The sequence below is a fragment of the Melospiza georgiana genome, chromosome 12 (genome assembly GCF_028018845.1).
Source record: "Melospiza georgiana isolate bMelGeo1 chromosome 12, bMelGeo1.pri, whole genome shotgun sequence".
NCBI lineage: Eukaryota > Metazoa > Chordata > Aves > Passeriformes > Passerellidae > Melospiza > Melospiza georgiana.
Window position 1 is genome coordinate 18,412,964 of NC_080441.1, and position 27,729 is coordinate 18,440,692.

A 27,729-nucleotide genomic window follows, 5' to 3' on the forward strand; every position below is an offset into this window, starting at 1 on the left:
CCAGAACTGTATTTGTTGATGCTTCAGCTTGGCAATGCTGATGGAAGAGGCTTTGAGGAAAGCCAGTAAAAATATTCAACATCAAGATTTGTAATTAAAACTCTTTTTTTTCTCATGTTTTGTCTGTTAGAAAGTGTTTGTGTTTGCAGTGTGGGCTCTTGAGGGCAAATGCTGCTACTTGCACAAGCTCAAAATAACTGAGTGGTGCCACAAGCTCTGCCCAAGCCAACACACAGCATGGACACCTCTGCAGCAAAACCACAGGGCCAGGCCTGCAAAAGGCACCAGCATGGAATCAGCCCAGCTCCAGCTATGGGGACAATGGCAAAGTGCTCCTGGTTTGGGGATCTCAGCGTGGGTCAGGCTGGAGGGACCAGAGAGAGCTCTGATCCCACTGCCTGCTCCAGCAGGGCCATCCCAGAGCACAGCACTGCACTGGAATATCCCCCTAGGGAGGGAAACTCCAGCAGGGCCATCCCAAACTCCAGCAGGGCCATCCCAGAGCACAGCACTGCACTGGAATATCCCCCTAGGGAGGGAAACTCCAGCAGGGCCATCCCAGAGCACAGCACTTGCTCTGGAATATCCCAGGGAGGGAAACTCCAGCAGGGCCATCCCAAACTCCACTAGAGCCATCCTAGAGCACAGCACTTGCTCTGGAATGTCCCACGGAGGGAAAGTCCAGCAGGGCCATCCCAAACTCCAGCAGGGCCATCCCAGAGCACAGCACTGCACTGGAATATCCCAGGGAGGGAAACTCCAGCAGGGCCATCCCAAACTCCAGCAGGGCCATCCCAGAGCACAGCACTGCACTGGAATATCCCAGGGAGGGAAACTCCAGCAGGGCCATCCCAAACTCCAGCAGGGCCATCCCAGAGCACAGCACTGCACTGGAATATCCCAGGGAGGGAAACTCCAGCAGGGCCATCCCAAACTCCAGCAGGGCCATCCCAGAGCACAGCACTGCACTGGAATATCCCAGGGAGGGAAACTCCAGCAGGGCCATCCCAAACTCCAGCAGGGCCATCCCAGAGCACAGCACTGCACTGGAATATCCCAGGGAGGGAAACTCCAGCAGGGCCATCCCAAACTCCAGCAGGGCCATCCCAAACTCCAGCAGGGCCATCCCAAACTCCAGCAGGGCCATCCTAGAGCACAGCACTTGCTCTGGAATATCCCAGGGAGAGAAACTCCAGCAGGGCCATCCCAGAGCACAGCACTTGCTCTGGAATATCCCAGGGAGAGAAACTCCAGCAGGGCCATCCCAGAGCACAGCACTTGCTCTGGAATATCCCAGGGAGGGAAACTCCAGCAGGGCCATCCCAAACTCCACTAGAGCCATCCTAGAGCACAGCACTTGCTCTGGAATGTCCCACGGAGGGAAAGTCCAGCAGGGCCATCCCAAACTCCAACAAGACCATCCCAGAGCCTCTGGAATATCCCCATCAGGGCCATCCCTGAGCACAGCACTGCTCTGGAACATCCCCAGGGAGGGAAACTCTCTGTGCAGTCAGGGCTCTGCACAGGGATGAATTTCTTCCTCATGTCCAAGTGGAACTCACTGGGATCAGTCCCTGCCCATTCCTCTGGTGCCATTTCTGGGCCCTGCTCTGAGCCCTCCCTGCACACAGGGACAGACTGACAAAATCCCCTTCTCTTGCCTCTTCCCGAGGCCAGTTCTGCTCCTGGCCATCCTCTGCTCCCAGAGCATTCCTGGGCTGGGTGATCCCAGCCAGCAGGGCCAGAGTTCACCTCCCAGCAGTGCTGGGCTTCCCTCAAGTCACCCAAAATTCCCCAAAACCAAAACCATCTTGTACCCAGCAACTCTCAGTGAGAGGACCTGGGATGGGTGGAGACCGTGCTGTGCTGCCCCTGCCAGAGATGGCAATGCCCAAGTGCAGCCAAAGTTGGAGTTTTCCTGTGTCCCACAGTGAGTCAGCAAAATGACATTAAAAACCAGCCCCACTAAAAAACAGCCCCATTAAAAAACAGCCCCATTAAAAAACAGCCCCATCTGCTGTTTGTGGGGTTCCAACCCAGCCCTGCCCACACCCAGCCTGCTGCAGAGTGGGCTGGCAAACACCAGAAATGAGCAGCTGAAGAGTGACAGAGTCTGTCAGACACCAGCACTGTGCTGCTTCCCCTCTGCTGCTTTCCTGCCACCTCCCACACCAAGCTCCCACAGAACCCTCAAGGATGCTCGGCCCTGACAGGACCCTGATCCCCTGGGCTCATCCCTACCAGGACCCCAGTTCCTCTGGGTTCAGCCCTACCAGGACCCTGCTTCCCTGGGCTAATCTCTGACAGGACTCTGTTCCCCAGAGCTCACCCCTGCCAGGACCCTGCTTCCCTGGGCTCACCTCTGCCAGGACCCTGCTTCCCTGGGCTCATCCCAACAGGACCCCCAGGGTTTACCCCTGACAGTACCCTGCTTCTCTGGGCTCATTACTAACAAGACCCTGCTTCCCTTAGCTCATTCCTGACAGGACCGTGCTCCTCAAGGCTGATCCCTGCCAGGACCCTGCTTCCCTGGGCTCATCCCTGCCAGGATTCTGCTCCCATGGGCTCATTATTAACAAGACCCTGCTCCCCAGGGCTCATCCCTGCCAGGACCCTGCTCCCCACCTGGGAACAGGCTGCTGCAAACTGGAGCAAAACGTTCCCCATTCCAGATCAGAGTTGAAAACTGCAAAATTCTGCCCCCAGCTGCCACTCCTTACCCATCCCACACATCCCCTGAGGGATCAGCACCCTGGCAGAGCTGCCCACACCTGCAGGACACTCCAGAGCCATTGGGGCAGCTCCTGTGGCACCCCAGCACTCCCTGGGCACCCCATGAGCAGCAGCCTCCAGCAGCTCTGCTCCGTGCCAAGGCAGAGTTACCCAACTTCTGACCTACTTCTGCCTTGTGCTTCTCCCCTCCCCGCTCCTGCCCTCAGTCCCCAATTAAATCTGTGTGAGATTTCCTCAATTATCCCCTTCCTGCTAATAGATGTGGAAAGAGGATGCCATAACAATGTATTCCCCTGGCACTGGTTCAAAATACATCTCTGAATTAATGTTGAGGAGTGCAGGATGCAGGAGCACTTTAATTAAACAGAAATGTATAGGAACCAGCAGCTAGGTTGAAGAAAGCTGATCTTTTGCTGCCACCACAACACTTCATGCAGTGAGAATCCTTGTGCTCCTCTTTAATTGACAGGCCAATAAATCAGCACTAATCTCCCCTCTCTGTGTAGCTGTGCATGCTGATGTTCAGCTATTTTGGAATTCACTGGCACAACCTAAGCAGTAACATGCACAGGAACCCTGCATGGAAAACACTCCAGGCAAACCTTGAAACCTGTAACAAAACTTGGAGGGGGACCTGAGCAATAAAAACCTGTGTTTGGGAATTGTGGCAGGTGTAAAGCTGTATATACACCTTTGGAAAGAGGAGGAGCAGGAACAGAGAATCCCAGCTGAAGCCATTCAGATGTTCTGATAGGCATTTGCAGTTCTGGATGAATACAGAGATAATTTGAACACCATTTCTAATTGAGACAAAAACTGTGTGTGAAGAATAGGGAATGAGCCTGGGAATCACTCTGCCCATTACAGAAGGCATCAAGCCTCTGCTCAACTTTACAGCCCCCTTCTGCCTCATCCCACAAAAGTATTGGGAGATAAGAAATTGCAAGTCTTCATAAAAAGGAGGCTTTAATCCAATGGAAGCTACATCTGCACACCTCCAGCTGCATTTTCCATAGCCAAGTTCCTGCTTTATCTCCTCTCCTGGCCCAAAACCATCTCCTAACAGCTTGATAACAAACTGCAATTAACCACATCACTGCAAAGGGAGCTGGGGGTACAGAAGGAAAACACAAGGTTATTTTAAGCCTGGTGGAGAGGAACTTGCAGCACTGTAAAGGAAGCCAGACCCCAGCCCTGCTGCAAACACCCAGAAAACTCCCAGGCAGCAAATCCCTGTACACAGCAAACAGCCACTGGGGTGATCTCAGAATTATTTAGGGCAGTGCAGTGCTGGAAGAGGCTGAAATGAGAGGAGATGAAGACTCAAGCCCAGGCAGCATCTCTGCATGAGATGTGAAGCAGCCCCCAGAGCTCTCTCAGAATCCCAGGGGAACACAGCAGGGACCAGGTTTTCCCCATGCTGGAGATGCTGAACATAGGAAGGAAACATTTTTTAACTTTCTTTCAGTATTTCTTCATGCTGTGCCTGGGACCTGGATGTTAAAATTACCAACACCTCTGGGACCAGAGTGCCATCTCTCAAACCCTCAGTCCCCTTCATCTGTAAGAAGGAAATAACTCCCATCCCACTGGCATTACAAGCAGCAACACTCTGGAAAACACACCTTGTTCTAAACATGAGATGCTCTGAACAAAAAGCTGCAGCTTCCCCTCTTGCCTCCCTCCCTGTTTGCTCTGTGTACACCAAAGGCCTTCATTTCCACCTTACTGCACATGTACTGAAGCTATTTTTGGCCAAGAGTGACGTGGCTTTGTTTGCATAACTGGGTTCCCACCTCATGATCTGCCGCTCTAATAGTTTGCAAAATAATAGCTGGAAAATGCCTGACTCCAAATAAGTGCCTGCAAAGTTCAGTTTGCCTTTATCTTAAGTCCAAAATAAAGGAAAATAAACAAAAAACCAAAAAAACACAAAAACACAAAACAGGAAACAAGCCTTCCTGCAGCATCACTTATAAAATGCTTCAGCAAGATGTAATACAAATTATTTAGTGATGACCAGCTGGGATGTGGGGATTTAATTCTGCTCCTGATTTGGATGAGGATAGGAAACCAGAAAAGACAAGCCCAAAGTCACACAGGAAGAAAACCATTTTACACAGTGGGACCTTAACAATTCACGTCAACCCAAAATATCATCTGCAGGAAATGCAAACTTATCACTGATGGCTAAAAACAAAAGCACAGCTGAAAATAGCAGCATTTCAGATGAGGCAAGTACGTTGGTTGGACTATTCTCAACTGTCAGAACTGAGCTGCAATCACACATCTCTCTTGAGGAATATTTGGTATTTGTCCAGTATTAAAAATAAAATGTGAGATATCTTAGAAAAGAAAGAGATGGCTCCAATAAAGAATGGGTGGAAATAAATCCTGCATACAGAAGGATCCAACTGCTGGTTCTTCTTGTCCAAGTCCCAACTCCTGGCAAAAGAGGGACAAAATCCATTTCTACAAGAACTTTGTCACTGCAAAACACTGTGAAGTTGGGATGAACACTGTCCTAGTCTGCAGAGCCAACTGAGCCAGGGGAATTGGCCATTTTTGTTTTAGCACGGGATGTTTTGGATGTACCAGGTTCTTCCTTCACTGCCAGAATGGTGCTGCCCAAGCAAAAACTCCATATGTGGGCAGGGTTATTGCTCAGGTCTGCTTGGGACATCTCCCTTCACTGTCCCCCCTCATCCCTCAGCCACCTCTCCATCCAGCATGAACAGAGCTTGAGGCATTTCCCTTCCCACTTCCCAAACTCCCTGGCCCCAGGGAAGCCCCAGAGCAATGAAGGTGTGGAGTCCCAAGTGTGGTTATTAATTGTTGTGGTGTTGTGAAGGTCTGAAAGATTAATAAAAAACTTGTGACTGACCAGTCTTGACACAGTTGGACTGGGATTGGTCATTAAGTAAAAACAATTCACATGGTGGGTAAACAATTTTTCAAATCACATTCTAGAGTAGCAAAACATGGAGAAGCTGAAGTTTCTCAGCTTTTCATGAGAAACAATCCTGGCAAAGGGATTTTTCAGACAATATTCAGTGACATCCAAGGTCATGGTTCATGAGGGAAGTCACAGGAGCAGCTGAGCCCCTGCAGAGCCCAGCCAGAGTGAAGTGCAGGAACAGAGGCTGTGAGCTCTCCCTCCTCATTTCCAGGCAGGAATTTCTCACCTGCACAAACCCCTGAGCTGCCAGGGATGGGAGGAGAGTCCAGGAACATCTTTCTTAGCCTGCTCTGGAAGGACAGCATTGTGCTGTGCTGTATTCCAGCAGGAATCACAGCGCAAGCACCAGGCAAACACCTGACAGCACACAATGCAGCAGCTCTGATGGCAACAAAATGCCAAACAAACGTGCACAGAGCTCTGCTTTGGTGTCTCAGCCTTCCATGGGGTCAGTGTGGGGTGGAAGCCCCCAGTGCCAAGCCCAGGGCTGTCCTGGGGGATCTCCAGTGGCACCACAGCTCCTGCTCCCAAGGCAAAGGCAATCCCAGCACAGCTGCTGCCAGCACTGCCTGGGCCACTGATGCCTCAGGTTTCACCTTTTCTGTTTTTCAGCTTCTCTGCTGCTTTAGTGTGTGGGTCTGGGATTCACATTAGGGGATGGAGAGCTCTGTGCACCGAGCAGAGAGACAAAACAATTCCTGCTCTAACTAGAGACCCAAAGACAGCCAATCCAAATCTCAAGCCCAAAACCACAAACAGTAGACCAAAGAAAGAAAAACAAGAAAGATAAAACTTCATGAGCTAGAGTTGTAATTAGACAATTACCTCCAATATACTCATGGACCAAAACTCATCCATGTGAGAGACCCCGTGTTTGGTCGTCCATTTTGTGACCATTTTGGGTTCACCTGGAGTGTAGCCCTGGCTGGGCTCTTGTGCTACCCAAAGTAGATCTATTGAAGCCTCCTAATAAATCCCTACTTTATTCTTTAACTGTGTCTAGTCTCTGTTCTAGGTCAGCCCTCAGAAGACATAACCAGTCCAGAGCAAACAACATGGCCAGGGCATCCCATGGCATCGCAGCCACCAGAAAGCTCCAAACAATTCCATTTACCTTTGTCTCGTTGTTTTCCTGCTTGCTGGAGGATTTCTCCTGCCTGCAGCCTGTTCAGGTGCCTGGCAGACACCTGCAGCAAGGCAGGCCTGGCCCTGCTTGCACTGTGCTGCTCACTGCTCAACTCAGTCCCCTCCCAGCACCGTGGTGACACTGGTGTGACACAGCCACTGCCACACCTGAGCAGCTCAGACACAGCCAGTGCCCCCACAGCACAGCAAGTCCCCTCTAAAAGACAGCCAAATCCCTTCCTGACTGCAGTGGGATTCTCCAGGCAAGGTTAAACCCACCTCAAAATTTGTGTCAAGAGGTAGAGCTAAGGAGCAGCCACCATACACAGCACTGGAGTTACTCCTGCTTGTAGTGAAGTCCTTGCACAAGCAGGGGTGGAAAGGGACTCATCCCACAGGGACTCATTCCTCCTGGAGCTGTTCCCTGGGCATCCCACTCCAGCTGCAGCTTGCAGCAATTGTTCTGCTTCCCTGTCTCCCCCAGCTGACACACAGCATCCCTGGGGACAGCCCTGCAGGGGACACCAGCACAAGGAGTGCCAGCAAGGTGGGACAAACACAGCACTGGCTGAGCTCAGAGATGTGCAGCAAAAACAGCTTCACCTGGGAAGCAACCTGTGCCCAAGCAGCTCCACACACTCAGAGGTTAAACCCATTGCTGAGGGCAAGAGTGCTCCAAGGCCAGTGATAAAAGCCCCCAAAAGTCCCCACTGGCCACAACCTCTGTGCTGTGACCCTGCTGCTTCCCAGAGCTGCAATCCCTGCAGCCTTCCCTCCCCAGAGGATGCTCCCTGCAGGAGCTGCTGCACAGCCTGGCTTGGTCCTGGGTGGGAAATGGGATTTCCCACTGGGAACAGCAGCACTGGGTGGGAAATGGGATTTCCCACTGGGAACAGCAGCAGTGCAGCCAGCTGGTATTGCCTGTCCTTTCCAGTGCAATCCCTGAACCTAGCACAGCAGAGCTGCCATGAAATGTCTGCTCTTGTCCAGAAAAGACTGATCTCTCAAGGTTTTTGGACAACCCTAGATATTAGAGACTGAAAGAGATTTATTAGGGGAATCATTCTGTGGATTCTGTGCAGTCCATGAGGAGATGAAGCTTTCCCTGCCCCACTGAGGAGCTCACTGCAGGCCAGGTGACTGCATTGATATAATACCCAAGTCCCCTCTGCAGCCTCTCATCCTGCTCATTTCATACTCCTCCAAGTACAATCACAGTGTTGGGTCAATATCCCAGTCCAATTCACGTGTGAAGCCCTCCATAAATCTGCAGGACAAAACCAGCGACAAAATTAGACCCTTTATTCCTACCTTTGGTACTAGGGACAGCTTGTTACCAAATCCACTTCAGCTTCTTGAATGCCAAGGGCAGAGCAAAAGTCAGAGCAGCTGCAGTTTCCCTGTGAGCCCAAATTTTCAGGTGCCAGCACCTCAGCAGTGCGTGCAGCTGCCCTGGATTGGGGGTTTATGAACACACCCCCTCCAAAGTGCATGAGCAGCTGGGGTGAACAGCAAAGGGGACAGTCCCAGATGTTCCTTCCAGGTCATCAACAGAGCCAAACCAGTGCTCTGGACACTGTGGGATCACAGAGCTGCTCACAGGAGCAGGATGGTGCTCCTGCCTCTCCAGGATCCCAAGGGAATTGCCCTGGGCCGTGCCAGGCTGTGAAGCACCCAGAGCTCACCTCAGAGTCCAGAGAGCCACACACAACCACTCCCACCATCCCCACCCACCCTGCAGCTTCAGCAGCACTTCTGGGATGCATCTCAAACCAAATGCAGTAGCTCAGAAGACATTTTGGAGCTCTGACCTGTGCTTTTACCCTGTCCTTCCCAAATTTAGCTCCTTTTCAGCTACACACAGGTGACACCAGGGTGGCCTGGAATCAGGAGCACAGCCAGGGCTTAGGAGGGCTTAGGAACAAAAGCATTTGTTCCAATATTTACTCAGGGATTTTTCATGCTACACCTACCACAGCCTTTAGTTTATTGGGAACACAGTGCACAGGGGAAGGGCAAACCACAGAGTCTATACTGCTGCCAAGCAAAATGTCATTAAGGTTTTAGCAATGCAACACAAATTGAGTTTACATTAAAGCTTCTTTTGTATAAACCATATCCCAGAGTGAAACACGGTGACAGAGCTGAGTAATGACTTGGAGCAGAGAAATCAAGGTGGAACTACAGAGCAATAGGAAAAAGGAGCCATTCCAAAGTGCTATTTAAAGTTAGGCTGAGAGCTCCATTTGAAGTACAGAAGTGATTATGTACAGTCACCACTGCACACAGTTAATGCCATGTAGGATGCAGTACCTACCACCTGCAGCTGCACAGAGACACCCTGAGGTTCAATGGCACTATAAAAACCATCACCAAGGAGGCTGAGATTCTTCTTAATATAGACCTATACATAACTGCTCAAGGGCTGAGCAGTCTGGAACTTCAAATCTCTCTTGTGCTGCCCAGCACATAAACCCACAACTCAAAGGTGACCATTTGCCATTTCAAACCTCTCCTTCCTGCAGGATTCAGAGTCCCTGAAGGCCCCCAGCCCGGCTCTGCACAAAAACACAGCACTGCTGAATGATTTTCTAAATCCCCAGCAGGCCTGCCTATTATTAGTATAGAGATAATACTAATATTATACTATATTATAGTATTTTATATATATATAAACATATATATATATTATTAGTGTATATTATATTATAGTGTATATTATAATATAGTGTATATTATAATATAGTGTATATTATATTATATTATATTATATTATATTATATTATATTATATTATATTATATTATATTATATTATATTATATTATATTATATATTATACTATATATATTAGTATGTCAAAGAAGCTCCTCTCATGCAAAGTTTCCAGTCTAGCTAATTAACAGTGGCTTCCTCCAGCAGATAAATTTGGGCTTTAGTCCCTTGTACACAAGTGTGGTGGTGTTCACAGGGGTTCCAGGATGAGGGAAGGGATGAGAATCTTGACTCCAGCCTCCTTCAGAAGGCTGATTTATTATTTTATGATATACATTATATTAAAAGAAAATTATATACTAACACTACACTAAAAGAATAGAGAGAAAAGGATTTCATCAGGAGGCTAGAAAAGAAAGGAATGGAATGATAATAAAATTTTGTGACTGCTCACAGCCTCGACACAGGTGGCTGTCACTGGTCATCAAGTAAAAACAATTCCACATGCTGGGTAATAATCCTCCAAACCACATTCCAAAGCAGCAAAACATGGAGAAATTGAAACTTCCCAGCTTGTCAGGAGAAAAGATTGTGGCAAAAGGATTTTTCAGAAAATATGTGTGTGACACACAAGTACAAAGGGCAGGAAGGGAGGGAAGGAGCAGAGGACAGCAATGGCTGCAGTCATCTTTAAAGGCTGCAAATTAAAGACAGAATGAACACACATGGAGAGGAGGCTTGCAGGGCATGGCAAGGTTGGAAAGAGCTCTCATTTCCAGTTGCTGCTGTGTGCTTTGCACTGCTCCCCGTGCATCCCTGGGGAGGGGCCCAGGGCAGGCCCGTTCAGGCGAGAGGATGCGAACGGGCTCGGGGCTGAGCTGCAGCTCACACTCAGCTCTGCCTGCCCGTGCACACCCAGCACATCACACACAGCTCAGGGGCTGAAAAGGCTGCACTGCTGCAGCCAGGGGCCAGGGACCCTGCCTGGGCACTCCTCATGCACACAGATGGGGCTGGATCACAGCACTGCAATACTCTGAAGCTCAATCCCTGTTTCCCCCTCAAAAGAGCAAGCCAATTTTGATTTATTTGAGTTTTTCAGAACTTGCAAAAAATTTATAAATGGCTAAATATATTAAAAAAAAAACAAAAAACTCCATAAAGACTTCAGAGCACTGCTAAGCAGAGCAGCTGAATAGGTTTATCAAGATATAAAGCAGCCCTCCCCAAAATATATGGCTCAGACATACCCTGCCAGCAGAAATACTCAATGTTTAAGATGAGGGAAGAGAGATTCAATGAGGATTTGTTTCCCTGGCAGCCCTCCATACGTGCACATAAACCTCTTGTAGCACCACACTGATATTTAAACTAATTAGCACCAGGAAAGCCTCAGGACTGTGCTTTTCTCCCAGCCTGTTCCCAGGGACACAGGGGCTCCAAAATCTGGCTGTGATCACATCCCAGTCACAGCCCAGGAGCCCCAGCACAGCCCCCTTCCTGCCCAAGTACACAGGAACACAGGGCAGGACACTTGGCAAAGGGAAAAAAATCCCCCCTCTGCCCAAAGTGCCCACTCAGCACTATGTGAGAGGATAAAAATAGCAGGCAGGAGAGCTGGCCCTGAATAGCAAGCAGCATTCCTACCCAAATCAACTTCCCCTTCACTCTGTTCTCCTGCAGGCTGCACGTTGCCTGAATTTCCTATTCCTCATAAACACAGCCATGGGGATTTAGCTCTGGGGAGCTGCAGACTGGCACATCCACCATCATTGCTCTGGCAACCCCCCTCCAGGCTCTGGAAAGAGCTCCTGACTTCCAGAGGAGAAGGGACAGGCTGGGGGGTGGGTTTTGTGAATATTCAACACCTCTGCACAGCAGGCCTGCCTATTATTAGTGTAGGGGATGTCAAAGAAGCTCCTCTCATGCAAAGTTTCCAGTCTAGCTAATTAACAGTGGCTTCCTCCAGCATATAAATTTGGGCTTTAGTCCCTTGTACACAAGTACACAGGGCAGGAAGGGAGGGAAGGAGCAGAGGACAGGAATGGCTGCAGTCATCTTTAAAGGCTGCAAATTAAAACTCTCAGCTAAGAGAGGGAATTAATACACGTTGAGAGGAGGCTTCCTGTTTCAGGAAGGGCTGAATATCTCTTCTTTCAAAAAAAAACCTGGATGTGGCACTCAGTGCCATGGTTTAGTTGAGGTGGTGTTCGGGCACGGGTTGGACTCAATGATCTTAAAGGATTTTCCAACCTGGAGGTTCTGTGATTCCTCCTGGAGCACATCCCCAGAGCACCATTTGGAAAAGGCTGGGATGATTTTGACTGGGCAGCAAACAAGAAGCAAAGATTCCCTCACAAGGGCAGCAGAGGCAGAGATTTGGGTCAGGGTGGGACTGTCACCCTCTGCCTCTGCCATCCAGACCATCACACATCTCCCAGCACTGCTCTGGGGCTGCAGAAGGGAACTCACTGCTGCCCTTGCTCCAAGGATCAGCCCCATCCCAGGTGGCAGAACCTGCCTGAGGGTAAATCAGAGGCAGGAGAGATGCATGGGTCCTGTCAGGGCAGCCTTTCAGGGCGCTCTGATCTCTGCTGCAGCAAAGCCTGCACTTCAGGGCACCTTCAGTCTCCTGCAAGTTGGTCCTGACTGTGCCAAACAAAGGCTCTAAGGGACCTAAGTGCTAAACCAAAATGCTCTGCACATAAACTGCTTCAACACAGAGTTTTCTCCAGGCTGAAGAGTGTACTCTGGAAAAAATAAAGACTGAAAACTTTTGGAAGTCTGACCTTATTTATTTTTACTTGCTTCCTAAATCAGGAGAGAAATAAAAAAAAAATATTGTATGGCTCCACATGTACCACCCTCCAGTGGTTCAGTTTCTTACTCCCACCTCCAAAGTGGAACAATAACCTTATCTACTCCATAAAAAACTTCTCCAGCTTGTGCCCAGATTTCAGACACACTTTCTTGGAAGGATAAATCCCTGCTTTCTGCACTGCTCTGCCACCTCACTGGGGTCAGCTGTCAATGAAAGCACCTCACCAGAGACAGCCAGGCCCACAAATCTCACTCCAAATTTATACATTTGCCAGAGCAGAACTTCTTTCTGGCCAAGAGGTGATGTGCAGCCCTGTGGATCTTCATTGAGCTTGGGGCAGAGGTGACAGCTGAGTTTTCCAGCACTGCTGCTGTTTGCCACATTTGTGTATTCTGCTCCTGCAGCACCTGCACAGCACCTCTGATTTATAAACCAAAGATTTCAGAGCTTCCTGCTTGCCATGATTTAAAAACAAACTGAACAGACCTCCCCAAAGCCAATTCTCTGCCTCAGGGGGGCACATGGCATGGCCATGTCTGAGCCAAACAGCACCCACAGATCTCTGGGGCCATGAGCTGCTCACTTCCCTTTCCAGCTCCACATCCCTCCCACCATCACCACAGGAGAAGCAGTTTCTTTGCCAACCTTTCCCAAACTTCAGCAGAGTGTTTGTTTGCTGAGGTTTCAGTTTTCCACAGCTTCTCTAAGGGCCTCTGATGCAATCTGGACTCTGTTTGCAATCTGAAACAGGCCTGGCTTTAGGATGCTCAAGGCACAGACAATTCAGGAACAATTTTGTGTCAAAACAGCACCTTGGCTTCCAGGAGGGCCTCCAGGACAGCCATGAAAGCTGTAAGGCTCCTCTTAAAGAATTAATAAAATGATTAATTAAGGTGTAATGAAGTGATTAATTAAGGACCAAATCCATCCATGCACTGGTCAGTACCAGACCCTGAACAGGGACACAGCTTATGGGTAACACACCTGAGACACTCCAAGACAGGGCTTGCACACTGCACAACAGGATACTGCACTGCTCTGCAGCCACCTGCCTTTATCCTGGCCCCAAGGACAAACAGCTTTATTGGACAGGGATCATTTCATCTTCCAGGAAAACTTTGTTCAAAGCTTTAGATGTTCAGCTTGTCTGAAAGCAGAACAGCTTTCCTGAGTTGAAAGGAGCAGTTCATGTCTCGGCAGCGAGGTAGGACCCAAAGGGAAGGAAGAGAAAAAGAAGAGATGAACTCCTTGTCTGTCTCTCCTCTGCCTTTGTACCTCAGCCCACAAAAACTCAGCAAAGAAAACAGAAGTGATGCAAGATGGAATTCCAGAAAGTCACAAGTGACAAAAAATCCAGCAGTTCATCCCTGCGCGTGTTCCCTGGAAAGCAACACCCAACACAAGGAGGGTGGAGAAGTCAGCATCACTCACTGCCAACTTCCTGTGATGGAAAAGCACACACAGAGGCCAAGGACCCCTGGCAATCACATTTCAGGAAGGCAGCTCATCAAATATCACAGGGGAAAGGAATACAAGAAAGGTCTGGTAAGGAAGGACAGCAGTAGGGAGGGAAAGAGCCACAGAGACACAACAGAAGGTCAGTTCCCCTTTCCACTCCAGCAGGGAAATTCCTGGCTCCCAGTCCATCCTTTGTTCCTGTGCCCTAGAGGAACAACAAGGGCTGAACCTCTTCTGCCATAGTCAGTAGAAAACTCTGCCTGCATCACAGGGCAGGCTGGGAAATCTGCTGGGTTTGGGACAATGTGGATCTGTTGGGTACCAGTGAACCCAGACTCATGAGCACTGCAAATCCAAAACAAGACCATGAAATAACCAAAGCCTCCAGACTTCAAACACAGGGCACAGCAAAAAAAAAAAAAAAAAAAAAAAAAAAAAAAAAAAAAAAAAAAACAACACAACACCCTGCCCAAGCAAGGAAACAGATCAGACAAATTATACAATTTTTGCCATCTTTTCTGAATTTTTCCCAGAGAAAAACATGAACGTCCCCGGGCCCACAACAGCTTCTACTTCCCCCACCAGAAGCATCATTCACAAAAAAAGAACCAAGTGGATGGATTGTGCCTATATTTGCAAAACACTTTGGGAAAGAAGCAGTGACATGAATTTGTCGCCGAGATGGTGCTGGGAGCAGCACCAAACCCAAAGGACACAGGGCTAAAAAAGGAAGGAGAAAAAATAAACCCATCAAAACCAGGGAGCACATCTGAAGGCGATGGGAAACGTCACAGTTCCCTCCACCTGCAAGGAGCACTCAGCCACAGGCACAGGAGGCCCAGTGACAGCCCAACAGCCTGTGCCACGCATTGAAGGGACACTGATTTGGGGAAAAGACAACACACCTGAGCTTTTATTGCTACAAACCAACACCAAACCAAAACCCCATCTGTGGCTGAAGGACCCAGGCATTGAGGAAGCTGTTAGTCAGGCACATTGCTCTAAACACAAAGCCCAAAGCAGGCAGGGACACATTGCACACAGCTCCTTACCCGACTGATCTGCAGCTTCTCAGCTCCAGGCTTGAAGAGGTTCCATCGACGGCCGCCGTTCCTGCAGTTCCCGCGCACCTTCAGGGTCTTTGAAGCCTGCTCGTTCTCAGCTGCCAGGAGAAAATCCACAGGAACAAAAAAATAAAAAAGGAATGACAAAAGATAAATGCTGTGCTTTAGCTCAGGCTGGGGGCGGAGGCTGTTCTTTTAAATGAAAGAAACAAAATTGTTTGCAAGAGACTCATTCAACCTCTCCTTTAGAAAAAGAGAGCACAGAGTATATTTAGGTGCTTTATTCAGTGCTCTTGGGATGCAAGGGAAATAGTGCAGCTTGGATACTACAAAAAGGCAGAGCCAGGAGCCACATCCCAGCGTGGGGTCGGCCCAGCAGGGTGTGGAGCCAGGATGCTCTGCCAGCAGCTGCAGGAGCAGGAGACCCTCAGCAGCCTGTCCCAGTGTGCCCAGCAGCTCCCTGGGTGCCCAGCAGCAGCACCTGCAGCAATCTCAGCTGCACACTCACCATGGTCCATAGGTGGGTGCATTTTGGACCTTTCCAGGCCTTGGAAAATAAACAGTTCCTCCAATTTACACACAAAGCAGAAATGGGTAAGGCCATAAAAGCTGTTTTTTTAAGGAAACTGGGCTGGTTCTCACCCCCAGCATTTCAGACCAAGCCCTCAGCAATGCAGTTCTGCTCTAGCTTTTATATTTTTCAGATTCTCACACCAGACCCCAGACTGGCCTTGCAGATGGCACTACCCAGGCACACAGCAGCTTGTGAAAAAGAGGCAAATGAGCTCTACTTTTCCAATCAACCAAAATTTTCAGCTCCACATCCTATCTCTTTCTTTTTGGGGTGAAGCTGCCATTATGTATGAGACCAGAGTTTTCCCTCCCACATTTGGCAAGCTTAAATTTTAATCCCTTCTTCCATCAGGTTTTTTACAGCCCCTGGCCTAGAGGGAAGGAAACAGAACTGAGCACCACTGGTGTCCCCAGAGCAGCTGCTAGCACAGGTACATGTGATCCAGGCAGTGCTCATATGTGATACATGCATCCTCACAGGTGTTTCCAGCACCTAGAGCTCCTCACCCCAGCCATGGAGCAAGGATCTACAGAAAACAGCCATAGATCTCTGGGGTCATGAGCAGCTCGTTTCCCTTTCCTGCTCCACATCCTTCCCAGCTATCACCACATAAGCAGCAGCTCTGGAATTCTTCCCTAAAAGATGCACAATGCTCAATTTCTATCTCCTGACGTACCTCTCACCTGGCAGAGGTTTCAGACTGCGTCAGTCCTGAGGGGTTTGAGACCAGAATAAATGGTTCCAGGCTTTGGGAGAGAGGAGACCCCCAAACCAAACAGGTGGGGGCTCTGCCCTGCCCAGGCTGGAGCACAGCAGGGCTGGGATGCTGCTGCAGGCTGCCTGGGCAGCCATCCTGGTTTTCCTCCAGCATTGTTGGGAGAGAGATTGCACTGAGACCTATTTCCTCAATGCTGATGCAGGCAGCCTGCTGCTATTTTTAGCAGCCCACGTTTCACTTTGGAGACTCTTGGAGAGCCAGGCTGCAGCACGGTGCCGGCTCCAGCAGGAGGAGGCGATGGAAGGAGCAGCGTGCAAACAGGAAATGTTCACTCTGAGGGGCTGTGTGACCCCCCTGGGCTGGAACCACTGCACCCCAGCAGCAGAGCCATCAATTAACAGCACAGGCAGCTAATTGGCCTTGTCCTCCCCAGCTCTTCTGAACCCTGACGTGCTGCCACCATCCATCAGCTGCCTGGATCCCCGGAGTGCTCCTGAGTGATGCCAGCACAGCCTGGCAGCGCTTCCCTGCTCGCCCATCACTAAATCACAGGATCCTTCATGCCAGCAGTGGCCCTTCAGGAAATCATTTCCTTTCTCTCATTATCAATCTTTTTAATTAGGAGGTTCAGAAGATGATGTCATCTGTTCAGCCATCAGCCAATTCACCTGCCAGCATGAGACACTGCCAGCAAATACATTCCAGGGTGCTCTCTCTGGTGTCACTGAGCAGGACAAATGCAGAGAGGTCATCCCAGTCTTTGGCTCATGAGACTCTCTCCTTCATCATGAAAAGTACCCAAGCACAGGAGGAAAACACCCTTCACTTCTTGTGTTTCCAAACAAACATCAGATTTGAGTTCTGATCTCAGTATCCATCACTCACCACCTCCAAACAGTGAGTACTCAGTGAGTACTCACACAGAGGATTCTTAGAGGACAGAAATTCAAGAGAAAACCACCAAATATAATCTCACACAGCAGCTGCTGAACAGCTTTTACACCTCACGTGCCTACTCCTGTTCATCCTCTCATAACCAGATTATGGGGACTGTGTTCAGAGACATCAGAGAGAGAAAACAGACTTATTTCACAAACACACTGTACACAAGCAGATCCTATTAGCCAGCAAGAAACTCCCCAGCATGTGGCTCTCAGAGCTCCCTCACCTGGTGTCAGGGATGTAACCAGCACGGATGCAAACCACATTCCTGACTTTTCCACCCCTGCCAGCCAAGAGCTGCATGGGTGACACCCAAAAAAGCAAAGGTGGCAGAGAAGGGGCACTCACCACAGCTCTGGAGCATGGGTGACAACAAAAAGCAAAGCTGGGAGAGGGGAGGGAATTCACCATGGCTCTAGAGCATGGGTGACACCAAAAAGCAAAGGTGGCAAAGAAGAGGCACACACCATGTCTCTGGAGCATGGGTGACACCCAAAAAACAAAGCTGGGAGAGAAAAGGCACTCACTCATTACAGCTCTGGAGCATGGGTGACACCAAAAAGCAAAGCTGGGAGAGGAGAGGCACTCACCACGTCTGTGGAGTATGGGTGACACCCAAAAAAGCAAAACTGGCAGAGAAGAGGGACTCACCACTGCTCTGCAGCATGGGTGCCACCAAAAGCAAAGGTGGCAGAGAAGGGGCACTCTTTTTAGAAGGGGAATGTTCTTTTTAAAAACATCACGGCTCTAGAGCATGGGTGACACGAGGAGAGGGAGGGAAGGGAAAGGGAAAGGGAAAGGGAAAGGGAAAGGGAAAGGGAAAGGGAAAGGGAAAGGGAAAGGGAAAGGGAAAGGGAAAGGGAAAGGGAAAGGGAAAGGGAAAGGGAAAGGGAAAGGGAAAGGGAAAGGGAAAGGGAAAGGGAAGGGAAGGGAAGGGAAGGGAAGGGAAGGGAAGCGAAGCGAAGCGAAGCGAAGCGAAGCGAAGCGAAGCGAAGCGAAGCGAAGAGAAGAGAAGAGAAGAGAAGAGAAGAGAAGAGAAGAGAAGAGAAGAGAAGAGAAGAGAAGAGAAGAGAAGAGAAGAGAAGAGAAGAGAAGACTCACCACGCCTGCGGAGCAGGTGCTGCATGCGCCCTCCCAGCTGGTCCAGCCCCATGGGGGTGCTCTGTGACAGCGGCTCCGAGCGGCAGCGCTCCACCAGCGCCTTGAAGGGCTCTGCCTGCGGGCACGGCTGAGCAGGGGGAGACGTCGGCTGCAGAGAGAAGGGGCACAGGATATTTTACCAACAGCACTCAAATCTCGGGCCAAGCAAGCGCATGACATACAATAATACACGGAATTACCACGGCACTGCTACCTGCACTCTGCACCCGGGGCATTTCTGACCTGCTGGCCCTGGTGTGCAGCCCCCAGTGTGTGGGAACCCAGGACATCCCTCTGCTGTCCAGGATGGCCAGGACCCCTGCCAGGGGGCTCAGAGACCCTGGCACAGAGCCCAGAACACCTGGGGGTTTGATTATGACCCATGGAGCAAATTACCAACCTTAGATGAAGGTCAGCAAGCCACAACAGTTTAGGTAGAATAATAGTGAAGTTATCACAGGGTGGAAAAGTACATTTTGGGGTTTTTGGTATGGGGGCAAGATGGAGGGAACTGAGCAGATCCAGCCTTTCTCCTTCTTCTTCTGGGCCTCCATCTTCTGCTGTGATGGTGGCACTCACAGATTGGTCTAGAGCAGAAGCTCACTGTCTAACATAGGTGATGGGCATTGGAAAGTAATTGTAACCATTGTACACGTGGTTTTTAGTATAAAGACATAACACTGCCCTGGGGCAGGCAGAGTGCCTGGAACTGTCCTGCTGGATGGACCTCAGCAGGGCAGGAGAAAATTTATTATAGATAAGATACAATAAACAACCTTGAGACCAGAAATGAAGAGCCCTGACTCCTTCTTCAAGCGCTGGGCTGGGAAAAGACTTTGGAACTTTTCTCAGGGTCACTGTGAGCAGCTAAAGATCCCAACACCAGTGCAGGGGGCTCAGACCTTGTACAGCTTTGAGCCCAACGCTTCCAGTGGCACTGAGTGTCCCAGAACTTCTGGGAGTGACCCTGATGGAGACCCCCTTGCTGCTCTGCATTTTGGGGTGAGGCTGCTCACCCATTCCCAAGCCCCAGCAGGAGCAGACACAGGGAGGAATCAGCTGGTGCTGAGGACCCCGTACCAGCAAGGGCTGGCTGCTTCCAAGGAACAGCCAAGAGCAGCCAAATGGGTTGGCAGCTCACTGAGGGCAACAGCTAACCAGACATGTCCTTGCATCTATAGCCTACGAAATATTTACTTAAATAAAATAGTTGCAATTGATTGAAGCACCCATAAAATGGTCAAATATCTCAGTTATACCTTAATGCTTGGTAACACTAATGCAAAGAGTTGGCATTTACAGCTAAGTGGGGAAAAATGTTGGTGTTTTCCTCACTCCAACTTTTATTATTCTATTCCGGGAGGAAAAGTTCCTGAAAATGACAACTGTACCATGACATTTTGCAGAATGGAATGTTCTTTTTAAAAACATCACAATTCAAACTCCTACTTTTCATTTTATTCTCTGTGACATGTGACACCATGGAAGTCTTGCCTGTATAATCTTAGAGTCAAGAAATCAGAAGAAAAATCATTTGACAAAGGTCAAGGGAAGCAAACAGGAGGTGTTCCTCTCTAAGAGGTTTCTAGGCTCAATCACAAACACATCTGTCACACTTCCAGGAGCCTGCTAATAACTGGGGGCCTGGGATGGTTTGGTGGATCCATCCTCAAGCCTCCAGCAGCTCATTTTCCGATGTGCTGTTATTTTCATTTACAGATGAAGAACAAAGCAGACAGGCTGTAATTACCCCAGAAGAAAGCTGTGGATGAATTAAGGCTCCATCTCCCAGCACCAGCATCATCTCCAGTGAGCCAGTACACCTCTCTTGGCTGGAAAGCAGCTGGGAGGAGGTAAAAGCCAAAGAAAACCTTCCATCCAGGGAATTTTCAACACAGAGTCCCTTTAGCATAAGGCCAGCAAGGCCCAGAGGTGCCCCTTCCCACCCCTACTCTGATGCCCTGGTTTCACTTTTGAGGCTGGGAATGGGATAAAGGAAAGACACAGCATGTGTTTAAAGAAAACATGTGGAAATTTGAATTATCCATGTGTTCCATAGCTGGTTCTGTATACATGCAAAGCCTATCAGCTTTGCAAACTCAACCTGCCTTTCCCCGACAATGTTAAAAATATGTTTCCCAAAAAACCCTACCCACTATAGATAGCACTAAATATAGGCTTTAATTCAAGATTTTGCTAGCACCTCCTGGTTATTATGAATACAAGAATCTGCACAGCTTGAAGATAGGCTTTAGAAGTTTTGTCTCCTCTAAAAATAAAATGATTGTCAGACACAACCATATTAAAAGCCATAAATACCCAAAATCTTCATTCTGCAAGTAAATTGCACCTCACTGCAGACAGGGATACAGCACTCTTTTGGCAACAGCAGGATTTAGAAAGTGAAGTACTAATTCTGAATTTGGAAGAACTATAAAGTCTTTTGTTACAGCAGGCTGAGACACAACCCAGAAGCTGAATAACCAGGAGATGAAGAAAGCTCTGAAGATCAACTCTCCCCAAAACTATTTCCTGGTCAGTGCCATTCAGCAGTGGAAAGGGATAAATCCACCCAGCAATCCCATCTCTACAGCTGCTCCCACAATAAACCAATCTCAAGCTAAAAGTCACTATGGGCATCACCTGCAATTTCTCCACAAACACAGATAAAAAAGGAAATTTTGCTGGATCTTCCTCTTGTGAAAAGGCACTTGGAGCTGCACTAAAGCCAAACCCCAAAGCTGTGGGAGGATCTGAGCTCTGCCCCAGCTATCAGGCAGCAGATCTGCAAACCCATCCCCTGGCATGTGCACACTCAGGCAAATCAGCAATGCTGCACTTCCAGTCAGACCCACCGCAGCGAGAGGCTCCTGCTTTCCCACACACAACACCTATGGAACCCCAAAAACCTCCTAACAGCACCCACATCCATGGGGCCACTTGGAGCAGCAGAACACCCTGCACCAGGGACAGCCTTTGTGGCACTGGGACAGTTTGGATCTGAGGCCAGGACCTGGAGAAACAACCTCAACACCTGCTCTGGGGAACATCTGCAGTGATGCAGGAGTTTGAACACACGGCCCTTTACAGAGCCCTGAAACCAAACCCAGCATCCCACCAGCCTGGCACCTCATCCTGTGGGACACACAGCTTTTGCAAGGCTGACAAGCCTGTAGAAATCTCCTTTGCACACTTCTGGCAATCCTAATTCCCCCAGAGAACAGCCTCACAAACGCAACTGGGGGCTGGTGCAGAACAGCCAGAAGCAAGCTGCAGCCTGCAAATCCCCTGGAGATAAAATTCTCAACCCCAAGGAAAAGATTTGGCTTTTGATCCATCAGAATAACCTCTTACTTCCCAAGCAAGCCAGCAGAGGGCACAGAAAGACTGCAGTGAAAGCCTCTGCTGTCACTGCGAGGGTGACACGAGCCCAGAGATGCTCCTGGTCACGGCTCTGGGACAAGCAGGGACCTCTGCCAGAAATACACCTGACATTTATTTCTGGGTCCTAAAAACCCCAAACTAATACCTGAAATATGAATTCAGATGCCTATTCTGTAATCTCTCCTCGTGTCACCCCAAAGGAGGTATCAAATCACCCACAAACCCCGTCCATGGACACACCAGCCAGCCTGGAACCCTGATGGAAGGCTGGAATTGCAAAATATATGGTATCAAAGCTGCTTTCCATGTAAACATCATCTCAAGCTACTGGAAATGCTCAAAGACAACTCCTGGGGCTATGCCTGACTTCATGCAGCAGCACTTTCCCTGTTGGGATGCTGTGGTGTTGTTGGAGGAGGATAATTCACTTCAGCAGAGTCGTGGAAAATGAAACACTGTCCAAAAGCCAGTGAAAGCTCCATGTCATGCTTTACTCCATGTCTCATGTCTCAGAATAATGATGGTACTGTGACTCCAGAGCTGCAGCAGTGTGAATGGAGTAATGCATTTCCCACTGACCATTTGTTTTGACCTTTACTGTTCTTCCAATTCTTCAAAACATTTTATCTCCACTGTTTCACAAGTTCCCAGAACACATGAGAATTTGGGATGGGGACTGAAAGCAACTCTCAGGGATGTGCTTTTCTACTTTTCTGTATCTGCTTTTACTAAATGCTGCTGCAATGCTATTTCCTTTAAAGCACCAGGATCAAACCCTACCAAACTACTTGCCCATATCATCACTCAGCTCCTGCCCAAAGACATTAGAATTTTAAAAGGCAAGACCAGGAAAGCAAAAATCAGGTGCATTAGTTGCAGATATAACTAAACAGATTTACTTACTGACAGAACCACTGTAGAGATCATCCCCTAAATCCCATCCAGCATCCCTTGTGCTACACCAGCCTCAGTTTCTCACACCATCTCCCCACAGGAGCCTCTGTGGGAACAGGCACTTTTATGCTTTTCTTGGGGTAATGTTTAAGTTGTTTGGGAAATGCTGTCTGCCCCACTCTGCTCACACACTGTAAAACTGCTGGGAACTTGTTCAGAGCAGCTGGCCTGGCCAAGCCACCCCATCCTGGCAGCACCTTCTCCTGCCTGTGGTTGAACACCTCCTTTGAAATACAAATCCTACAGTTAATCAGAGCAGCATGGAGTGGAGGCAGCAGGGCCAGTGGCTGTCCTGAGAAACAGGTGCCAGCAGAGAGATGGACTGAGCCCTAAAACAATAAGAGGCTGGAGTGTGCTGCTACTGTCACGCTCAGGCTGAAGTTACTGCTCTCCCGTGTTTATTTTTGGTAAAGAGTTTCTGAGTGCCACTCCCTGATGGGAGATAGGCCAGCAAATCCCTGGGGTATCTCAGGTCATTTGTTACTGGAGCTGCTGGCAGACTCTCCAGGGCTGCTCCTGCCCAGATCCCTCCTGCAGCCTCCCTCTGCTCTGGGTTTGGTGCCACCACTCCATCACTGTGCATTGCCAGATCTGCAGCAGGAGCTCCTGGGGTGCAGGAGGTGTCCAGAACCCAGGGGGGGCTGTGTGCTTTCCCAGCCCCTCCTGCCACAGGAAGCCTCAGCAGCCCGGAGGCCGTGTGCTATCGCCACGCTGCACGGGAACTCGGGGGAGGTTTCCTGCCCAGTTATCTCAAGCACCATATTTCAATTTCTTGGTCATGTTAGTAAGCTGCAACAGCTGAGCTGGGACTTAGGGTATCTCCTGTTCACACAGCTGAGCTGGGAGAGCGCTGGGATTGTGCCCTGAGAGCTCTTTGTGCCCTGAGAGCTCTGGGACCAGACAGGCAGGCCCTGCTCTCCCAGCAGGGATGTGGCTGCTCCAGGAGAACAGTACTGATATTTCCCTCTGCTCCACTCCATCCTTTCATGCCTCTCTCATCTTTCAGCTTGGTCCCTGTGAAGGGATATCACACCACAGCTCTCCTAAGCTCCTCATAAAAATGTTTCTTCCAGAAACCCCAAGAAGTGACCAACCACTACTCACTCCTCTGGAGTGCCTGGGATTACACAGAGAGCTTCTGTAACTCTTTGTATTACACAGAAACAGCAGAAAACCAAAACCAGGAATAACTAACAATACTGCTGCCTGTTTTAGCTGCGAGTCAGAAGTTCAGATTTTCCCCCCAGCATTTCTAATCTGCTGCCAATTTTCAAACACTTCCCCTCTTGGCTCGGAAGTTACTGCAACCCCTTTTCCAACAGGCAACAGTGTCACCACCTCTGCAATATCTCTTGTCTCTCCAAACCCAATAGGAAAAGAGAAAGTTTCTTCACAAATCAACCTTATTTTTCTACCTGGCACCTTGAAAACAGAAAAAGTCCTCATTCCAGCCTCAGCTAACCAGCAGGTACTCAAAAGAACTCTAAAGCTGGGCTTCACACTGGCTCCACAGGACTTCTGAAGTCTCATAGCAATAATCTGGATAAGACAGATTTGTAACACCCAATCAAAATTGAGCCTAATCAAAAATGCAATGTCCACTTACATGTTCTGAGGATTTTAAGGGCTTTGAAAGACTTGCTTGTACCAGACAGGAATGTCCTGCCATGACTGAAAGCACTAGCATTGCCTCTCATTCATCACCCACCCCATCACTCCTACAACTATTTAAGGTAAAGAATCGCACAGGTCAACACACAATTGCTGAATTCTGTTTGCCCACAGAACACTTAAAAACTCTGCTAAAACCCCTCTTCTTAGAAGCTTCTACTTCAAATGAACCTAAATGCAGAGAGAAAAAAACTAAAGCTAGTATCTAGGAACTCATAAACTGCTACACACTCTTCAAGAGACAGTGAAACACACGAAAGGTCTTAGGAGAAGTAGCTCTGGAGGTTTAAGAGCTCACACTCAGACTGATCTAAGAGCTGTGTCTGCTGCCACTATTCACAGAACAACCTCCTTAGCTGCAAATCCCAATGAGGGATGTACAAAAATGCTTTCAAGTGTAAATAAGCTTTTTGAGATGGACAACAATGTGATCTTACTGCAAACCTTACAAAGCTGCTCCTACCTTTCCATTTTTGAGGCGTCCAGAAGAGACAATCCTGGAGACGTGCACCTGGAAGGGCCTGCACTCCGTGCTGCAGTCAAACTCTTCCACTCTGTCCATGACCTCCACAGAGTTTTGTTCCACAAATGAAGCGGTTCCCCGCTTTTTAATGCGGCCACCAGGCTGTTCCAAACCCTGCCTTTTCACTGTGGAACACTTGAAAAAAGTCACTACAGAAAAGTCCACGTCGGCAACTGCGGAACAGCCCATGCCCGCAGCATCCAGAATATCCTCGGGAATGTCCTGAGAAGGTGGCAGGTTCCTGCCTGTGACCTGACTCTTCTCCAGAGTACTGACAGTGTCTTGGTTCTCTTCAGTCACAGCTGCCTGGGGCAGGTGGATCAGAGCCTCAGGTGCTGCAGAGGAGTCACCATTGGCAGCTGAGGAATGGTCCAAGTCCACAGCACCCAGCTCATTCACAGGAAGATCAGGAGAAGGTGGCACATCCCTGTCCACAGCCTGTGATGTCTCTGGAGTACTGCCCAGGTCCTGAATCTCCAGATCACCACCCAACAAGTCTTGCAAAGGCAGCTCAGGGTTTCTCAAGTCCTGATTATCCAGTTCTGTCCTTGAAATTTCCTGAGCCGCAGCTGGAGATTGATCCATGTCTTTAGCAATCGCTGGGGCACAAGCCACGTCCTCAGTATCAAGTTCAGTCCATGATGTCTGTGCAATGTGGGCCTGAGCCTCAGACACTGCAGGAAAGGCACCATCAGCAGCTGGAGAGCAGCCCAGGCCTGCAGCATCCACATTACTGACAGGAAGATCAGGAGAAGGTGCCAGGTCCCTGCCCACGACCCTCTCCAGGGTACTGCCAGTGTCCTGGAACTCCAGCTCACTTCCAGACAAGTTCTGCAAAGGCAGCTCAGGATTTCTCAAGTCCTGATTATCCAGTTCTGTCTCTGAAAACTCCTGAGCTACTGTTGGAGATGAAGCCATGTCTTTAGCAACCACTGGGGCACAAGCCACATCTCCAGAATCCAATTTAGTTGGTGATGCCTGTGGAAGGTGAATCTGCACTTCAGTTTCTGCAGGTAAGTCCCCACTGGCAGCTGGAGAACAGGCCAGGTCCACAGTATCCACACTATTCACAGAAAGATCATGAGAAGGTGACAGGTCCCTGGCCATGACCTGGGTCTTCTCTGGATTAGTGCCTAAGTCCTCAATCGGTTCAGCCAGAGTCATCTGTGCAAGTTCAACCAGATCCTCAGAGGGATCTTTGCTGTTCAGCTCAGTGAAAGAGCCGTCTGCAAGCTCTGCCAGGTGGGACATGGATGGCTCTGGCCCAAAAGGAGAAGGTGAGGTTTCATTAAGCCTGTCATTGCCACTGTCCAGGCCAGAGGAATCAAGGCCTTTCAGCCCATCTGTGGTTTTGCAGTGCTGCAGGGGCTCCTTCCCCCCCAGACTCTCAAAGCTCAGGTTCTCCCAGGTGCCCGAATCCGGGGACTGCAGGCAGGCTCCCACCGTGCAGAAGGCCTTGGCGCTCTCGTTCTCGAGAACCAGGCCCTCTCTGGGGGAGGCCACGTCCTGCCTGCGGCCCCGGAAACTGCGCTGAGGCCTCCTCTCATCGGGGGAGAACGCCCTGGAGGAGCCTCGCAGCCGCCGGGCCGCCTCGGCCACGCTGCTCAGGAACCTCACAACACCCCCAAAGTGAGTGGCTTTGGCAGCACCATTTGATTTTTTTCGCTGGCTGAGATTTTCCTCACATCTTGTATCAAAGTCAAAGTAAGAAGCGGAATGATCAGTTGTATTTTCCAAGTTCTGGAAATTGGTTTCAGCCCTTTGATCTGGGAGCTTTGAATTATCTTTGCTAGCTAATGAAATTCCTTTCAGATAGCTCCAGACATCAGAGCTCCTTCCTCTCCTGCTCTCCTGTGGGAGCACAGCACACCTCTTTTGATTGTCCCCTTCTATAATTGCAGGACTCTTAACGTGTTCAAAATTCAAAGATTCGCTCTTCCTGGCCGCTATTCTGTGGCAGTTACCATCATTATCCTCACCGTGTAATCTGCCACTGATATCCCTGAGACATTTACTTTCAGTGGCATCGAGTTCAGGAATGCTGATGTTCAGCTCTATGTCCTCAAAAGAAGAGTCCAAATCCTCGATGAACCCCGCGTAGGAATGGCGGGAGGGCCTCCGGCCGTCACCCAGCTTCCTCACCCTGTAGACAGCCCTCTGCCCACTGCCATGAGGGTCCTCCTCAGGATCACACACGTCCTGCACTCTGGATGCTCTCAAATCCACGTTCTTGGATGTCCTGGAGGATCTTCCCTTTTTTGACGAGCGTACCCTGTCCATGAAGGATGGCTTTTTCAATTCTGGTGCCTCAGAGGCAACTCCCAGCAGAATCATGGACTGGGGCCTGTCTTTATTTGTAGAGAGTCCTTTCCTTCGTCTGACAAAATTCCAGATCCGGCTGCCCTTGGTTGTCTTCTTATACCTGTGTGTTTCCTCCTGCTCACCGGGGACTGCGTCGCCAGAGGCGCGGTGCTCAGCACCACAGGCCTCCAAGGCATCAGTGCTCCCTCCATCCATGTTTCCTTGGGAAATCCTGTTGGCACATCCATTGGGAATGCTCACAGAAGCAGTACGCTGGAGGCCCTCGAGAACTTCCATCGCCCTGGCTCACAGGCTGGTTCCAGGAGTCACGGATGCATGGTCCTCAAATTGCTTTCTTCACAAGACTTTAAGGGAAAAGAACAAAGGAATGCAATTAGAGCAGAAAACTTTTAGAAGACACATTTTATAAAGCATCACAAGTCAAACCTTATCCCAGTGGTGGTGGTGGTTTTGCCCATTGATTCCAGGGAGGCTGAAATTTTGCCTCCAAACCATATAAATTTTAAAGCTACTTAAATCTGCTTTAAATGACTGAACACTCAGTGACCACAAATAAACTTCCTGCACTAATAAAGTTACCACAAAGTATGCTCAGAATCCCATGAATCACATCTTCACTGTGCAAGTC

The 27,729-nt window shown here is 49.4% G+C and overlaps 2 protein-coding genes across 4 annotated transcripts in view; both read right to left on the minus strand.

The window, feature by feature from the left end:
* Nucleotides 1-14,881, minus strand: part of ARHGEF9 (Cdc42 guanine nucleotide exchange factor 9) — a 172,039-nt gene extending 157,158 nt beyond the window's left edge. For 2 of the 3 annotated variants that reach the window (XM_058032790.1, XM_058032786.1), the window contains exon 1: nucleotides 14,862-14,880. The gene's annotated coding sequence lies outside the window, so the exon portion shown is untranslated. Of the gene's footprint in view, nucleotides 1-14,861 lie in introns of all 3 variants that reach the window. The other variant, XM_058032798.1, reaches the window with a different exon arrangement.
* Nucleotides 14,793-27,729, minus strand: part of LOC131088702 (uncharacterized) — a 36,078-nt gene continuing 23,141 nt past the window's right edge. The window contains exons 2-5 of the mRNA XM_058032949.1: nucleotides 24,720-27,445; nucleotides 18,209-18,356; nucleotides 14,862-14,971; nucleotides 14,793-14,810 (exon numbers count right to left, since the gene is read on the minus strand). Of these exons, the coding sequence (XP_057888932.1) occupies nucleotides 14,793-14,810; nucleotides 14,862-14,971; nucleotides 18,209-18,356; nucleotides 24,720-27,377 (2,934 nt within the window). The 5' untranslated portion in view covers nucleotides 27,378-27,445. The remainder of the gene's footprint in view (nucleotides 14,811-14,861; nucleotides 14,972-18,208; nucleotides 18,357-24,719; nucleotides 27,446-27,729) is intronic.